This window comes from Myxine glutinosa, chromosome 11, assembly GCF_964187855.1.
Source record: "Myxine glutinosa chromosome 11, kmMyxGlut1.1, whole genome shotgun sequence".
NCBI classification, from domain to species: Eukaryota; Metazoa; Chordata; class Myxini; order Myxiniformes; family Myxinidae; genus Myxine; species Myxine glutinosa.
This window is the reverse complement of record NC_136271.1, coordinates 51,791,937-51,810,888: the sequence shown is the minus strand read 5'-3', so window position 1 is coordinate 51,810,888 and position 18,952 is coordinate 51,791,937. Positions and strand designations below refer to the sequence as shown.

Sequence of the window (18,952 nt, the reverse complement as noted above, 5' to 3'; positions counted from 1 at the left end):
TTTCTCTGAATGTTGTAAATGTAAATAAACACTGAACAATTTTACGAAGCTGTGGGGTTTGTTTAGGTTGTAATGAAAATGTAAAAAAGTGCATTTTCTCCATGGTCCTTGAGTTGGTTGTTGAGTCCCATGTGCAAAAGATCCATTAAGTGTTGTACACGCTTGGTTAGGGGTTCGTGACCATATGTTTGTGTGCTGGGGTGGGAGGGTTGTGACCATGTCTGGGGGATGGGGAGTGTGTGATCCATGTGACAAGGGAATCATGATCATGTGAGGGATGGGGGAGGTGGTTCGTGACCCTATGAGGGGTAAGGGGTGGAATGTGGAATTTTCCACAGCTGTGGTGGTAATTGGAGGGACATTCCCCCCTAGTGTTTTGTGAATGCTCAACAGTGAGCCATAAGTATTGTCTGCCCCCATTGGGTAGCTGTGGTTGTGGTTGTACAAGTATATACATTGAATTTTAAACGTATTGCTCATTCTAGATGAATAACTCAGTACAAATCAGCCATTCATTTCCTGTCTTTGCAATAAATACCGATCGATCTACTCGTGTGTTGAGAAGATGTCACCTTCCTTGATCTTGGCTTCCATAACGCATTGCAGCTGCTGTGATTAGATGGCAGAGTGCGAGTGAGTAAAACGCCAATCTACGCGCACACTGGTGCCTCATCCCGTTTACAATGAAGCAGACAGTGACATATAAGAATGATTGTACACCTGTATCTTTGACAAGTAACCTCATTTTCTATTTATTATTTGGTTATACCCCCATTGACATTGTATTGTCAGGAAGTGAATAAAATGGCCAACGACTACACCACTCTTTTTGTCGTACTGGACTAAATGAAGGAAGAGGGAAGAAAAACATTCAACGATGAGGAAGATGATATAATAAAGTGGAAATGCCGTCAAGTGGACACTAAAAATAGGAAACGGTGAGATATACCCGATCTCCACAGGAGGGGCAGGAAGGGTCATGTTATTACCTCCGTGTGGAGTATATATATTACAGTAGATCTTCGCTCAGTTTCGTAAGTAAAAATTGCCTTACTGATGTTAAAAATTCTTCGAAATGATTTCAGTTTAATGTTAAACAGCATTTAAAGTTTCCAAGGGATGTTGCAGTAAACTCGTGGATAGTGAGTGGTGACGCCACTCCCGGAGGAAAAGGTTAAAGAGGAAGAAGCGGGAGTGCGAGGAAGGAGCTCTGCTGAATCAGCCAGCCACTCTCAAGGGTTGCCTTTGGAGACGGGATCAGTGTGGACGTGGAAGGAAGCCGGTGGGCGCTAGCTGCATGGAGTAGATGCGAGTCGCAGGGTGAGGCCACGCCAGGCTGAAGGAAGCCGTTGTTGCCGCACTTACTGAGACATCACGTGGACAACAGGGTAAAAGTATTGACTTTCAGAGATTGACCTCAGGGTTCTCATTCCCAACTCATTCGATTGGTCTATAAAGTCTGAAATAAATCCCTTCAGCTAATACATGGAACAAGGACTACTTAATCGTTGTTCACCCGAGCTGCCACATGACACAAGTATTAACAACAATAACAACAAGAAAGAGCAATCAGAGATTGCAGACCCTTGCCAGGATGTGTTTTCAGTGTTTCTTAAGGCTTTTGTGTTAAAACAAACATGGCGGCCAAACCACGTGACCGATGACGTCATCATTGTTTTTTCTCTCCACCAATTTATCCCAAGATGCCGCTCAAGAAATTTCATCTTGATTTGATCGGATGAAGTTTTGTACTTGTCGAATTATGACGTCATAATGGAGGCACCTGTGACATCATCATTAATATATTTTATTCTTCATGGAGAGTTCTTTACAATGAGCGATGTCTCAATTATTTCCATTCAGCACTTTTGGAGATACAAAGGTGCAAAGTTTTTCGGTTTTTCCAAGATGGCGCCCATACCACGTGACCTATGACATAATAATTATCATTAAAAAATTATACAGGTGGAGTTGCACCTAAGGTGGAAATTTCCTGTCAATCGGACCAACGGTTGCCGAGAAAATCATATTTATTCTGTGCGGACAAACAAACAGACAGACAGACAGACAAACAACCGACCGACCAATATACTTGAAAAATCTTCGATTTTGCAAGTAACAAACAAACAAATGGACCCAAATGCAATACCCTCTCCTGCTGCGAGGGTAACTAGAAAGCATCTCAAAATGCAAATCCCATCCGTGTCCGTTTGTATTCAGACGCCTTCTTCCATATGCTCAAAATAATGGTCTTAAAAAAAAATAAATTTGATTTTATGCAACCTTGAACTTCGGACTTTAGATCTAAAAAAAATAAGCTTCTAGCTGTTGATTGGTGAACCAATTATTCTGTGACCCAATAAGCAAACTCTTAAAATGTCAGGTCAATTGGACAAAAAATGACGATTTTTCTGCAATCTTGATCTTTTGATCTCAAAAAACAACAATCGACTCCTACCTTTTGATTGGTGAGCCAATTCAGTAACCCGATATGCAAATTGTTTAAATTTCAGGTAAATCGGGTGAAAATTGGTGATTTTACGCAACCATGACCTTTGACCTTTTCATCTAAAAAAAACAATCAGCTTCTGGCTTTTGATTGGCGAACCAATTCAGTGACCCAACTGAATGCAAATTCTTAAAATTTCACATCAATTGCATGAAATTGACAATTTTATGTGATGCTGACCTTTGACCTTTTGACCAAAATATTCATTTTCCTTCTGCATATTCTCATAATAAAGCTTTGTTGAAAATTTGATGACAAAACTCAAATGGTAAATTGAAATTTCAGGTCAATTGGATGAAAACTGATGATTTTATGTGACGCTGACCTTTGACCTTTTGACAAATATATTAATTTTCTTTCTCCATATTATCAAAATAAAGATTTGGTAAAAAAATTGATGACAATATCTCAAATGGTCAATAACGTTACGGCCCAGACAGACAAACACACAGACACTCACACACACATACACACACAGGCACACACACACACACACACACACACACACACACACACACACACACACACACACACACACACACACACACACACACACACACACACACAGACACACACACACACAGACAAACACACACACACACACACACACACACACACACAAACACACACACACATACATACACACACACACACAGAAACACACAGACACACACACTCACACACACAAACACACACACACAGAAACACACACACGCACACACACACACACACACACACACACACACACACACACACACACACACAAAGTGATTACAAAACCACATCTACTGTGCAGCGGATGGACTAACTACATCGGCACTCGATAGAAAGCATAGAAATCATTTTGACATTAGACCCAAATGCAATACCCTCGCCAACTAGAATCGCACTCAGTAGATCGTGCATACCTCTCCCAGACAGAACAGTTTACGTTTTGCATCCCTCTGATAGGCAGATGTGGATCCGGATCTAAACCAAAATCGAATCAGCTTGTTGTTGTCACTTACCCAACTCATCCACCAAGTTTTGTCATAAGTCGTCCACAACCTTTTTGAGATATCGTGCGAGATATCGTTTTGGCCCTATCTCTCAATTGTGAAGAATCACTTAAGAATTCTCAGATACGGATCCGGATCTTCACCAAAATCTAATCATTTCGTTTTTGTCACATACCCAACCTGTCCACCAAATTTCATCCGAATCCGTCCGCAACGTTTTCAGATTTCAGGTTGACAAAGAACCAGACAGACAGGGCTGAAAACATTACCGCCATCCACCTTCAGTGTCGGAGGTAACAAGAGTGAGAATTGCTTTGTAATACATGTCCCTACTGATGTGATATTTTCTAAGTCCAAAAAAAGGCATAACTCTGAAAATTTGACGAAATGCCCTGAAACTCGAACTTGTTATGTAACTTATCATAATAAAACCACGTACCAGGTTTCAGTTGAATATGTTAAAGGGTATGGGGAAAAAAGTCTGAAAACCACAGGTGGGACGGACGTACAGACAGACAGAGATCAAACCTAGAGACCCCTCTGGCGGAACCGGTTGGGGACTAATACCTGAATCTCACTCACCAGATCACGAGGAAGCCTCTCACAAGACGAGATCACTTGGTCTGAATATGGTACCTCTGTCCTGAGATCTTCCCTCGTTATGTCATCTCTGTCCAAGCGATAGTCACGTGACCACGAGGACTCACATGACGCTGCAACGTAAGCAGAAAAGGTTTAACTTTAGGTTACAATGGAATCGCCCAGTGTATTATCTCTAGTAAAGCTAGAACGTGTAACGATGGTGCCAATTGCCTTGTCCATCTCCATTTTCCCCATGGACATTTCTGTTGTCCTCCTGATGGCTTTCCTCTTCAAACGCGTCCTCCTTGGCCGAAGCTCTCAAAGCATAATGCAGTCCATTTTCAAGACCCTGAAAAGATCCACACACCATTGTACAATAAGCTGGTTGTCCAACCTTGTAACACAAATAGTTTATACCCGGTAATCAAAAATCTTAATGGATATTGGCCAAAAGTAAGTCGTTGCCTCCGCCAACAAAGGTTATGGTTATGTCGATTCGATTCTGGTGAAGATCTGGATCCGGATACAAAAATTTTTTTTAAGTCAAGTGATTCTTGACCATTGAGGGATAGGGCCAAAAACGATATATAGCACGATATCGCAAAAAGTTGTGGACGAGTTGTGAAAAAACTCGTTGAATGAGTTGTGTCGATGACAAGAACAAGCCGATTAGACTTGGGTTCAGGTTTGCATCCAGATCCGGCCTATCAATGAGATACAAAATGTAAACTGTTCAGCATGGCGGAAGTATGCACCCTAGCAAGTGCAGGTGAAGGTTATTACGGCGTAGCCCATAGGACAAAGCCGTCTAGAACAGTGTTTGTCCGTCTGTATGTATGTATGTATGTATGTATTGTTGTGGATATGAGGATTGTGTTTTTTTTATTGTGTTTTTTATTGCTTTATTGTGGACCCTCCTGCCTCCAGTTGTGTATAAAGGTCAAAGGGCGTCCCGTAGTTAGGTCATATACAAGCACGGTTAGCCAATAATAGATTTCCTCCTTGTTGACAGTTATTTCCTTATTCTGTGTATTAGGCTAAGGATTTGTCTTCCATTAATTGACACTCCATTGCACCGAAGTCAAATAAGCTAGGTCCTCTTTCGTTTTCATCCCAGCGGTGCGAGTGGTTTTCCATCGCCGCAAGACTCCATTAGCCACGAGGTCATCTCGGAGCAGAAGGTGGGAGGAGTCGGCCCCGCGCCGGGGACAAGGCGTGGCCTAGCCAACGCCTCCTCTAAGGGCGGGGTCGGTGAGCCCTCGCGACCAATCAGGGCCGAGGCGAGCTCACCTATGGGCGTGTCCTAGCGGCCGGCGTCTTGATCGCAAGGCGCGCTATAAAACGCGTGCGCATGCGTCAGAAGGGTGTGGTCGGTGGAGAGAAGTGCGCCAAGGAGTGATGAGAAGGAGGCCAAGTCGAGAAGTGAAAAGAAAGGGTTGCGGGAAGTGCGAAACCAGAAGTGCGCCAGAGACGGCAGAGGAGTCCAAGTACAGAGGTGCCAAGAAAGAGTTCAAAGGGGCAGCTTTGGAGAGCGCACGGTGCACCGGAGGAGCTTCGCCATGCAGTTTGGAACCGCGGCGGTTTTGGCGATCCCAGCTCGAGGATTGACGGCGGCTGTCCGCTTCCAGCCCGACCGATCCCCGCTGAACCTTCCTCTCCCGCCAAGCTATTCCTCCTTCCGACCATTCCTGCCTGCAAATTCCCCGTGTGAGTCCGTCTTTTGTTTGTTCTGTCCAGGGTATAAGTTAAGCCTGTGTAGATAAGCTAGCATTTTCACTGTCTTTCTGGTCCGTCCCTCTTTCTTTCTTTATTTTGTTATCCTTCCTTCTTCCTTGGTTTCTTTGGTCCTGTAAATAGTAATAAATAATAATCGTATTTAAAACCTTTTTTTTTTGTCTTCTTCTTCTTCTTCTTCACATCCGTCGCCTTTGTCTTTTCCCCATTGAATATCTGTGGCACGATTTGGCCCACGTTTAAGGAATCGGGTCTAGTCATTGTTAACGGTTCGGGCCGCGGCGCCATCCGCTCGGCAAATTAACATCTTATCCGCGGTCCGTAACAGTATGTATGTATGTATGTATGTATGTATGTATATCCCCTCAAACGTATACCAATCAGAGCTGAGGATCTGGTCACATGACAGGGCGATGTGATGACGTATGATGTCATTATGGTGTCAAACAGTTGACTCCACATTCCGGCATTTTGATTCCAATGTCGTTCAGGCCGAACATATTGTCGAACCTGTCATGTATCACAATCGCCATGCTCTACCTTTACGTTTTTCATTCAGTGTGAAACACAAACAAACCGATTGTTAAAATGATCATCAAATATCGAAAGCATCGGCGTAATGTCTCCTCCAACAAAACGGTACGTACGTAACCCTTGTGGGGTATAATATAGATTACAGTAGATCTTCCCTCAGTTCTGTCAGTAAAACCTACCTCACTGATGTCTGGATTCTTCCAAATTTGTTTATTTAATGTTATAAACAGCATTAGCGACTATTTAAAAAGCTAATCATGTGTGTTTGTGGTTTATAATATTGTTGTGGTTTTGGAATAAAGGATAATTCCCCCTCGTAGGTAGACGCACCACAACATGAAGCCTCACGATAGTTCAGTTATTTCTTAGTGAATGTAAACGTAGTCCTGTCCTGTGTTAGTTTTGCGTTGAGCAGGCCCGTGAGTAGGGCGGTCTTTTGGTGATAGCATGCCACGTGGCAGGCCTGAACAAGTCTGGCGAGGCCGAAGGGAGGCGCTGCAGGAGGGAGTGGCTGGTACAACGAGCCGCCAATCAGGGCTCGGGGGAGTGGCTAACCACGACGATGAGAGGTGGGGCTTGGAACATTCGAGTATGGCCAGGGCGGAGCCATATAACCCTGCTCCGAGCCCCCCCCCCCCCCACCTCAGTTACCTGTGAGACGAGAGATAAGTTGAGTTCAAGTTGAGTTCCGAGTCAGAGTCATGTGCACGTCAGTCAGAGCCGGAGAGTATCGTGAGTTCAAGTGCTGAGTTACAGTTCCCTGTGAGACGAGTTCAAGTTCCCTGTGAGAGTGAGTGGAGTTGAGTTGAGCTTGAGCACGCACGAGAACGCGCCGCAGAACGAGTGCATTGAATTGCGGTGATCAAGATTGTACACGAACTTTCCCCGTACCCCGTGCCCTGCGCTGTATTAATCGCACGCTCAAGAGGACGACCCGTGCCGGGCCACAGACGCGCGATCTCCTCCTGCTTGCCTTCACCTATATACGTGCCGTGAACATCCGAGAGCCACGCCGGGCGAGCTGCCCCGGAGTGACCGATGGCAAAGCGCGTTTGGCGCGCAAACTTCTTCTCTTCTTCTCCCCGTGTGCGTGAGTGGGCCCTGTGTCTGGATATAAGTTAAGATCGATTAAGCTTCTGCTCTGTGTCCCCTTTCCTTCATCCTGATCATTGTAAATAATAATCAATTGTGTTATTCCTTTGATTTGACCGTTCTCGTCCCTTCCATCCATTGGCTTCGCATGGTACGAATAGAACCGCTCGAATCGGGTTCCATAAAAGTAACGGCATGAGTCACATGATACGCATACCGCTCGGCATACTCGATTAAGCGTGGCTTGTGCAAGGTTCGGTCCCCGCTTTTGTGGCAGCGTGGATTAAAGGTACATGCGACGTTGACCTGATACCCTTTTTCACGTTTGCTCCAGAAGTGGCGATTCGGCCTCGTGGACCCGAAGACCCAGGGGGAAAGAAGGGGATTAACCTCCCCCCCCCCCCTTTGTAACGGAACGGGCTTCGGGATATCCACAACAATATTTTACAAGCCGTTGTTAGACTTTCGGTCTTGTTTATTATTGACTTCAAGATGCAGGAACGGAAATTTTGATTTCCTTGCCAATCATCTGCTTTGTTTGCGCTGCCAAAATCTTCTGAGGAAGAAAATATTTTCTGAAAATAAAAAAGTTTTCTTATTTTAAGAAAGCATTTTCTTCCACGGAAAATTATATTTAGCAGCGTATAAAGGGAACCCCACATATCATCTAGTATTTCCAATATGATCAGTTTAATGCAAAAACTTATAATAGTACCCAACCAATCTGTATAATGATCCAAAACAAGGAATCCAAAAACGTATAACGGCAAATAAGCTCGTGGTACATCCGATGCTTACGGGTCGAGCAGTCACATCAGTGGAAGGGAAGATCTCTCGGACGTCCCTCGTGACCGGCCGGCTCTTCTTGCGCACGGTTTGGTTATAAGTGTCTAGACGGCGTAACACGGCCGCTGCCTGGGCTCGAGTGAGCGTAGAAAGCAAGACCATCCCATCATCTATGCAGGCCATCTTTGATCCAAGGTTCGGAGCTGTCGCACCAATGTCGCCAACTTCCTGCACGAGTGTGGCGAGTCCGGCTTCCTGCAGCCAAGCTTCCTCCTGCTCTCCGGCTGGAAAAATGAAGGGCCGGGAAAGCATAGGGGCTTTGGATTCTCGAGAGGAACGCTTAAAAGTCTAGTCTCAAATTGAGCTGAAAGATGGCACTGATGTGCTATACCAAAAGGTTCCCCCCAAAAAAGTAAAGAATAAGCGTTAGAGGAGAAGTTGAGACTTGTAAGATGTTTTGGACTCTGTTTGCACAGTGAGTTCAAATGAATGGTGTATGTAACACACGGCCAACAGGTCTCTCATTTCTAAGTGGACAGTGATTGTGTTTTTGGAACATCAAAGTGTTTTGTTACCTTCTGGAGTTCTGATAACAAGAGCGTCCTGCTCGTATTGATCCTCTTTAAAGTGCTCAAACTCTCTCCAAAAGTCGTCCATGGCAGGATCTTCAGATTGCGCACCTTTCTCAAGGTGCAACGTTTGCCCTGCACCAACTTCCTGAGTCGGCTTGCTTTCAGCCTCACTCCCTCGCGATGTCGAGAGTTCTACCTGAAGTTTCCAAACAGGAGAATCTGAGGTTCCCTCACCATTCCAGCTATCTCCATGCTCCTGGGGCCATGCTGGCAATGCAGCTACATCCTTGATCTGTCCCAGGTTTGGCCTGCTCTTCTTCCTGCTCGAGTTCAAGAGATACGGTAAGGTATGTTGAGCATGTATCAAAAAGGCTTTCATCAGAGTATACAAATAAATGTCATTTCTATATTTTTTACAGGATCTAAGGCTTGTAGTGAAGCTGCCACACACTTCTCACACACATATGGACATACAGACGAATACATGAGACATACGCAGGACTGTTAGACTAGACAAACCTCTGAGCTTGGAGGAAGTGCCGTCAGTTCCTGGGGCACTCTGGGTACTAGCGACGCCAAAACAATGGCGACAACATTCTCACTGCACTCAGCGGGGCATTTCTGAAAGAGGAATTTCCTCCTCCCTGTGGATGCCAACCAATGGGGATTGACTGTGCTCCAACCTTTTAAATGCTGAACATCAAGCAAGGAAGGTATGACTCGGCCGGGGTTTGAACCGCCAACCTCTCAGACTCATACCGAACGCTCGAATCATTAAACAGGCTCGGAGTGGATGCTCTAATCATTTACAATACCGAGTCTGGTTCAACAAATTTTCTAATTTCTAACCATTACACCGAAGTTTCACCATTTATTCATGACTACCCGAAAGCACCCGGCGTTGCCCAGGTTCTTTTTGAATGAATTTACTACTATAATTCAGCTTTTACTCGCGGCCATAGAAGATTGACTACTATAATTCAGCTCAGCTTTGAATTGCGAAATGGGCCCAGCCCGGCCGAGGTGGCCTCGACCGGCCTCGCCACCTAGCCTATAACCTTCCCGGGGCCCGTCCCGACATTTTTTGTTTTCGAGGTTTTTTTTTTTTTTTTTTTTTTTTTTTTTTTTTTTTGTATACAAGATCGAGGCTCGTGAAAGAGCGAACATTAATCACAGAAAGACAAACAGACACATAAAACAAATAACATCGGGAGCGGTAGACAAGATGGGGAGAGAGGGGGAAGGACACAAACACAACATTTGAGAGCAGGGACCGAGAGACATGGAGACATCGAGAGATCTGTGGGAGGGAGAGGGCTTTGGGGGGGAGGCATGTGAAGGGGGGGAGGCATGTGAAGGGGGGGGGGGGGGGGTGGGAGAGGTATAAACATATGGACACTGCCAGGATTTCCAGGAAATAAGTTGGAATTTCAAACAAGGTGGATCTGGGGTGAATTAGTGGGGGTAGAAAAGATCAAGGTTATGGATGGGGGAAGATAAGAGATGGTGGTGAACAGCTGTTTTAAAGACCTGGAGGGAGGAGAGGGATTGAAGGGAGTGTGGGAGTTTGTTCCACAGGCGGGAGAAAAGAGGAATGAAAGAGTGAAGGTGAGCAGAGAGCCGAGATTTCGGCAGTTTAACCATCAGAGGGTTGCTGGCAGATCTTGTGCGACCTGTAGGAATATTTGGGGGACAGAGCACAGAGAGAGCTGGGGGAGCAAGGCCGGAGAGGAGTCGGTAGAAGACAGAAAGACCACCTACCTGCCTGCGGTGAGTGAGTGAAAGGCCCTCAGAGATAGCTTCATCGCGGGAGATTCCAATGATTTTGAAAGCTTTGGATTCAACAGCGTGAAGCCGAGCCAGGTGTGAGGCAGGAGCACCAGCCCATAGGGGAGAACAGTATTCCATAGAGCTGCGGATGAAAGCCTTGTATGTGGTGAGGAGCTCAGGTGTGCCGAGGAAGGACTTCGCACGACGGAGGATGCCCAGTCGGCGACTGGCTTTGGAGGCCAGCTTGGAAATGTGGTTTTCCCAAGAAAGATCATGGCAGATAGTGAGACCCAAAAGCTTGAGTGACAGAACTTCTTGGAGAGGATTGTTGAGAAAGTAGATGGGAGGGTTGTCCAGTCGATCTTTTCGGAGAGACATAGTAAGAGAGTGAGATTTGGCAGGATTGAAAGACATGTTCCACTTGTTTGACCAGTCTGTGATTTTGTCCAGGTCTTCAGAGAGTGAGGAGGCTGCAGACTGCCGATCTGAGGGAAGAGGAATGGAGCGGCAGAGAGTGGAGTCATCAGCAAAGAGATAGAGAGGATTTTCCAGAGAGTCAGAGAGATCATTGATAAAGACCAGAAAAAGCACAGGGCCCAGCACACTTCCTTGGGGAACTCCAGCCTGAACAGGAAGGGGAGATGAGAGAAATCCATTCAGGGCCACACGTTGACTACGACCAGAGAGGAAGTCCGCAAGCCATGCATGGAGATTTCCTCCTATCTTTCACCGTTCAGGAGATTAGTGCGTGCAGACAAACAAACAAAAACTTTCTTTTAGATTTCATGATAAGAAGGGGCCAAAAGTGAAAGGGGTTGGGTCATAAGTAAGGGGTTATAAATGTAAGGGCCAAAGGGAGTGAAATTCCAGGTTAAAAGGTCTACACTTACGAGTAGCGACTCAGGAGACAGTGGACAATCAAAAATTAACCCTCCCTCCATTCACATTTTCCTCTTTTCTTGCTGAAGAAGGGCAAATGCTCTAAACCTCAGGACACCAACGGGCATGAGCCTTCACAAATACTTCTCTTCCTTTATATTTACAATGGATTTCCAAATCCGCAGGTGATCAAGACAAGCTAAAAGAAATGTCGACAAAGCAAGAACCCATTCTCTCACTTTACTTAACATTATCTAATTTATCCATTATTTATTTAACTATTGACGTTCACATCAGTCACACTTACTCAATATCTAGTTTACATGCAAATTCCATTTCCTATCATTGCAGGGTTTTGAGTGCAATGTAGCAGCCAAAAGGCCAAGATAAGATGAAAACGTTTACATCCACATGAAGACAGACATGACACCGAGCTGTACGCCATTTTCACTGGTACGTTTCACGGTGCGGCGCTGCCTGCTGGAAACCGTACCAAGCTGCAATTTTAATGAATATTCTTGGGAAAAATGCCAACAGCATAGAAAATGTCCCATTATATGGTATGTGCCATGTGGCAAAGTATAGAAAAGAAGGGACATTCAAAAAAATCTCGTGTACATGCTGGACTACCCTTGTGTTCTTAGGAGGAACCAAGGAATGCCCCAGAAAAGTTCATATAAAGGGGTGCCCGACAGCTGCCAAATAAAATACATCTACTTCTTCATGCAGCTGTATGAATCAAATTGGTGACTGACTGACTGACTGACACACACACACACACACACACACACACACACACACACACACACACACACACACACACACACACACACACACACACACACACACACACACACACACACACACACACACAGCTTTCATACCACATTTTAAAAGTCTCGTATTGAAGCAAGGACCAGATGGCCCATATGGAAGCATTGTACATCTTTATCTAACCTACAGGTGAGGTGGAAATTGCATTCAAATCCAGCAGACATTTACATTTTGTCACTTTGTTGCAAATCTTTCACAAAGGCTCTGCCCCAGGGCTACTTTCCCTGTTAGCTGCTTCATCCACCAATGAATCTAAAGTGCCAAACAGACAGCTCTTAGAATTATGTGAGAGTGAAATCAGCACTAAGTTGAATTAACGACAAATTGCTAAGTAGAGTGATCTATCCGAGTTGCTCTCGCAACACACCGGCCTCCACAGTCAATATAATACAGTGTAGTATTAACACCCTTGTGTGAAGCTTCATACAAAATTGCACCAAAAAGTGTTTGAATAGATTTACACAAACACATAATGGCCATTAAAAGGTTGTACTTTAAAACGTTTACCTTCCATAATGGTAATCTGCACCCATGTACAGTCGTGGCCAAAAAAATTGACACCCTTGCATTTTCTTTCAAATAATGCACCATTTCTTTCAGAAAATTGTTGAAATTAAAAAGTCTTTTGGAATCCACATATTTATTTCTTTGGTTTGCAGTGGAACAAAACAAAAAAAAGCTGAAAAAATTACTAAATCTTAGCTTATTCCACACATAAATCCTAAAATGGCCCGGACAATATTATTGGCACCTTTTAGAAGTTGTTTGAAACAATTAGATTATCAAGCAGGTGATTCTCCTTTACTTTGGAAATGAACTAATCTATGGTGAGTTGCAGGTGACTGCAATATAAAAATCACTCATTAAACCAGTTTGAAGAGAGAAAAGGAGTCATTATGTTGTTTTGTGTCACTGTGTGTACTGCAATGAGCATGGAGAAAAGTAAGAAAACCAGAGAATTGTCTGAGGAGGTCAGACACAAGATCGTCGCCAAGCATGGACAATCTCAAGGCTACAAGTCCATCTCCAGAGACCTTGATGTTCCTGCGTCCACCGTACACAATTTTATCAGGAAGTTTAAGGTCCATGGCACTGTAGCCAACCTCCCTGAACATGGCCGCAAGACAAAACTTGTCGAAGATTGCAGCCAAGGATTGTTCAAATGGTGGAGAAAGCACCTCAATCAACTGCCAAACAGATTCAAGCTGACCTTCAGACACAAGGTACGACAGTTTCAACTTGCACCATCCATTGCCAAAATAATTAAACGGGCTTCCATGGAGCACCCCATTGCTGAGAGAGAGAGACATGAGAAATCCGGACTGGAGTTTGCCAAAACACACACGAACAAGCCAAAATCCTTCTGGGAGAATATCCTGTGGACAGATGAGACCAACTTAGAGCTTTTTGGTAAAGCACATCATCTCTATGTTTAAAGAAAACAAAATGAAGCCTTCAAAGAAGAGAACACCTTCCCTACAGTCAAACATGGAGGAGGTTCAGTGATGTTTTGGGGTTTCTGTGCTGCTTCTGAAACTGGGTGCCTTGAATGTGTGCATGGCATCCTGAAATCAGGAGATTACCAAGTAATTTTGGAGCGCAATGTTCAACCCAGTGTCAGAAAGCTGGGTCTCCATCATGGGTCTTGCAGCAGCACAATGACCCCAAACATTTTTAAAAAGCACCCAGGAATGGTTCAAGACAAAACGCTGGACTGTTCTGAAGTGGCCAGCAATGAGTCCGGATCGAAATCCCATTGAACACCTGTGGGGAGATCTGAAAACAGCAGTTGGGAGAAGGCATCCTTCAAATCTGGGAGAACTGGAGCAGTTTGCACAAGAAGAGTGGGTCAAACTGCCAGTAGAGAGGTGGAGGAAGTTCATTCATGGCTATAGGAAGCGCTTGACTGCAGTTATTTTGTCAATAGGCTTCCTTTTTTTCTATTTTTGTATACAGAATTGAGGCTCGTGTAAGAGCTGACACATTGAACATGAAAACATGCACAGACACATAAAACATGCAATGAAGGGAGGGGGAGAGAGAGGGAGGGCAACAAGCACAACAACAGAAGAGAGCAGGGACAACGGTATATCTGTGGAAGGGGGGGGGGGGCTTGAGGAGAAGGAAGGGGTACATGGTATAAAGCAAATGAACACTTCTAGGAATTTCAGGAAAGAAGTTGGGGATTGAAAGAGGTGGATTTGGGGTGCTTTAACGGGGTGGAAAAGTTCAAGGTTTGGATGGGGTAAGATGAGAGATGGTGGTGAACAGCCGTTTTAAAGACCTGGAGGGAGGAGTGGGATTGAAGAGAGTGAGGGAGTTTGTTCCAGAAGTGGGAGAAACGAGGAATGAAGGAGTGAAGGTGAGCAGAGATTCTTGATTTTGGCAGTTTCACCAGAAGAGGGTTGCTGGCAGTTATTGTGCGACCTGCAGGAATATTTGAGGGACACCGCACAGACAGACCGCTTGAGGAACTCCAGCCTGAACAGGAAGGGGAGATGAGAGAATTACATTCAGGGCCACACGTTGACTGTGACCAGAGAGGAAGTCTGCAAGCCATGCGTGGAGGTTTCCATGGATACCATACGAGGAGAGTTTGGTGAGCAGAGCTGGGTGCCAAACCTTATCGAAGGCATGAGATATGTCAAGGGAGACAGCTCTGGTTTCCTGTTTGGCATTGAGAACCTCCATCCATTGTTGAGACAGCAGAAGCAGCATATCCAGAGTATAATGACCTGGTCTGAATCCAAATTGATGATCTGAGATCAAGCCATTGGAGAAGAGGAAAGATTTGATGTCAGAAGCGATGATCGATTACATGACCTTGCTGATTATTGGGAGCAGGCTGATTGGTCTGTACTTGCAAGAATCTGTTTTTGCACATTTCTTGTGTAAAGTGGTAATGTTGGCTGATTTCCAAGCAGATGGCAGATGACTTTGAGCAAAAGAGAGGGTGAAGAGAACAGAGAGAGGGTGTGAAAGAGCAGCAGAGCAGGATTTTAGGACCCGTGGGCTGATGCCGTCTGGTCCAGTTGCAGAATCAGAGTCGAGGTTTGACAGAAACTTCTCCACCTTGTCATACTTAGGCAGTTAAGACCGAAAAATAGGGCGTATCGTTCATTTTTTTAGGAAAGCACCAAATTTGGCACAAATGTAGAATGGACCTATGCAATTGTTTTCCTGAGGGGCGCCCAAAAATTCAGAACCCCTGGTGGCCGCCATATTGAATTTCAACATGACCGCCCTCTGTGACCTATTTCCCTCAATAACTTCTATAGTATGAGCGATAACACCACAGTTCCAGTGTCTTACCCCATGTTTTCATGGTCTCTGAATCCAATGGGATCAATTGCATAAAGATTGGCATCCATCATCTTTAATTTCAAGATGGCCGCCATGGTGTTTCCATTTTCCTTGAATCTCTCATAGTATTTTAGGTAAAATTTCAATTCCAAGTGATACACATTGTTTTATTGGTCTCTGATAACAATGGAATGGTATTAATTCATCAAAGTTACACACAGTTGCAGTTTTAACTTAAAATATTGTGGGCACTTGAAAGGTGGAGGCTCTCGCACAGACACGTAGTACTACAACACTGTCCATCGCAGTCACACAGTGATGTGCAGGGCAGATTTGCCCTGGAGCATTTACAGTTGCCTTTACAGGCCGACTTACAATGGCAGCTTGTAAGCTCTGAACATGCCTCCTGTATCAGTGGTATTGTGGTCCAAATTGGTGTCCAAGAAGTCCCTGTTTTCATCCAGCCCCAATCAGCTGGTGATGGAAGTTCTGGGTAGGGCACAAGTGCCTGACTCCATACGTGTCCAGCCTGAAAACATGCACGTTTTAGGTGTTGTTCGAAGGCGTCTGCTGTTGGGGGAATGTGATCAATTGTTCTTGCCTTCTTCGTGAACAAGTGTCGGCGCATGTCATTCACTGTCTTTATCTCGGTAGTCCGGTCATAGAGGATGGCAACATATCTTTCTATGCTCTGTAGTTCCATAGTAATAGCGTCCACAGATGGCCTATAAGCGAGAGCATGAAAGGTCTGCGTGATGCTGGGGTATGCCTCCCAAGCCTTCCAGGCTCTCTTTTTTCCCAATTTGGGCAAAAAATGACACTGTGTCACAGCCAGTGAAGGCATGAAATAATGGCAAAGACTCGGACTTCCTGCGGCCAAGGCCGGTGGCAATTTTATGGATGGCAAGGTAGACGTAGCTTTTACCAGTGCCAATGGCAATCCAGAGTTCCTCCACACCGTGTGACTGGTAGGTAAAATAGTGTGCTATTGCCAAGACCACAATATCAGAATCTACAGTTCGAATCAATACCCGTTTTCTCCCCTTTTTCACGGCATCCAGGACAGTTTTTTGGATTTTTTGAATTTTCTGAATTTTTGGGCGCCCCTCAGGAAAACAATTGTGTAGGTCCATACTACATCTGTGCCAAATTTGGTGCTTTCCTGAAAAAATGAACGATGCTTCCTCTTAACTGCCTAACTATCAGGAGAGAAGGATACAGAGTCCAGCAGCAGCTGGGTACGACTGGGTAAGGTGGGTACATAATTTTCAAATTACAGTACATACAATAGGCTGTGCTACCAAATGTTAAATCTTGGGTGTTAATAATTTTGTCAATGCCATTTCTTTTTATTTTCTGATTTAAAAGGATATATTAAGTTCTGAATCAAAAACAAAGCTTCTGTAATATTAACAGTGAAATAAAGAATTGTGGAGACAACATACTTTTGTCAATTTCAACTTATTTTTGGAGAAAATTGTGAGTTATTTGAAAAAAGTGCCAGGGTGCCAATATTTTTGGCCACGACTGTATATACTCTCAATACATACATTCCTTAAACATCCTGCAAGGTAGATCCACCCCACCCACCCTCCCCACACCACTAGCACTACCTTCTCCCATGCATGTTGCAAATGTAAATCTAATCTACTGCCACAAATTAACCTGTCTGTAATACACAAAACAGCTCTGGGAGCAGCCAGGAACAATTTAAATTTAAAACAAAAATTGCTCGTGGTAGAGCGCATACATCCACCAGGCTGAACAGTTTATGTTTTGTATCCCACTGATAGACCGGATCTGCATCCGGACCTAACCAAAATCAAATCAGCTTGCTGTTGTCATCTACCCAACTCATCCACCAAGTTTTGTCATAATCCGTCCACAACGTTTTAAGATAACCTGCTATATATTGCATCCAGTAATCACACGAAACGTATTGCTTGTGAACGTCAACGGTTTAATCACCACCAATCACCCAGCTTTCGGCCTCAGGCCTCATGCCAAACCGCGTGCCTCACTCAGCTCCTCCCACACTCTCTACTCTAACCGTCATTTCCGTTTCCGATGACGTCACTCCCATATTCCAAACATATCAATTATTATAAACATGTGAATTGCAAACATAACACTATATATCGTTTTTGGCCTGCTTACTCAAGTCCTCACCTCCTCCTCCCAATCCTAAGGGTTCAATACTATCCTCACTCCAAGTCTTAACATCCCCCTCTCTACCCACTCCACCTCAGCAGCTCAGCTCCTCAAGACATCCCCAACACCACAAGTCCTCAACCTCCTCCTCCCAACTCTGTCCCATCCTTGCTCTACCCCACTTCCAATCCCAACCCTCCCTCCATTTCCCCCCTTCCCCTGCTCATAAAAGCAACAGGGCATTCCCACATCAGTCTTACATATTTCTTCATTACCTCATGAAAACAGCGGAATATTTAACTTTTTCCCTCCCTTTTCCACCCCACTATAATGTCATCACCGACTTCACAGAAATCGTGATTGAAACTGCAACAGCATGGCCCCGACATGCCATGCCCCATCACAGTCACATGTACAACAATTCCGCAAGATATACGGACACCCTGTGGAATTGCAACTCTCAAGTGAGCATGAGCAGCCTAATTGTGCCAATAAACGACCCTAAACCGATTATCTCCTGATGCATATGTTGTCGCGATCCCGGCTGTTAAATGCTTCCAGCCCGGAATACGGACGTTAATGTCCGGGCTTCAAGTAGTCCACGGGGTGGACAAAGAGAACTCAATAAACACAACTGTGTTTTAACCGGCCTCTAGGGGTAGGCACGATGATTTATTGGCTCGATCTCAAAAGCAATGGATGGTAACAGAGTGGAATACCCAGCACAAGGCCTGCAGGAACTGTCGGCACCAGAAGCTCCAAACACGACACAGGCAATATCACTCACAGTTCCAATCTACGATATCCGGGAATCACTCGTTCTCTTCCGGAGTTACTCACTCTTAAAATACAGAACTATAAACGATCAGCACAACTCGGCTGTCGTGAGGCTTAAAAAATCCCCGTTTTTCTATTTTCCACTCGACGCCTTCGAGCCACGTCCGTCGCACAAGATGGCGGCCGGCTCTCTCCCCCTCCACCAATCGCGTGCCGAATCGCCACCCAATCGCGTGAGGCTGAAAGGAGGTCACGTGACGTGGTGGGCGGGGCACTAATTTGGTGAGAACAAGGTTGTTTCTCACAGTCCTCCCCACCTAAGTAAAAAACCCGTCGGATAGACGGCGTTTTGAAACCAGTATTTGTAGTAGGTGCAAATCACATGGCAATATGATGGCGGTAATTGTTAACAGGCTTATACAATGAACAAG

The 18,952-nt window shown here is 44.9% G+C and overlaps 1 protein-coding gene across 1 annotated transcript in view; it reads right to left on the bottom strand.

Annotated features, from left to right (window-relative positions):
* Positions 1 to 18,952, bottom strand: part of LOC137436666 (rho GTPase-activating protein 18) — a 92,042-nt gene that overhangs the window by 41,384 nt on the left and 31,706 nt on the right. The window contains exons 2-5 of the mRNA XM_068130661.2: positions 8,811 to 9,127; positions 8,248 to 8,519; positions 4,321 to 4,438; positions 4,090 to 4,220 (exon numbers count right to left, since the gene is read on the bottom strand). Of these exons, the coding sequence (XP_067986762.1) occupies positions 4,090 to 4,220; positions 4,321 to 4,438; positions 8,248 to 8,519; positions 8,811 to 9,127 (838 nt within the window). The remainder of the gene's footprint in view (positions 1 to 4,089; positions 4,221 to 4,320; positions 4,439 to 8,247; positions 8,520 to 8,810; positions 9,128 to 18,952) is intronic.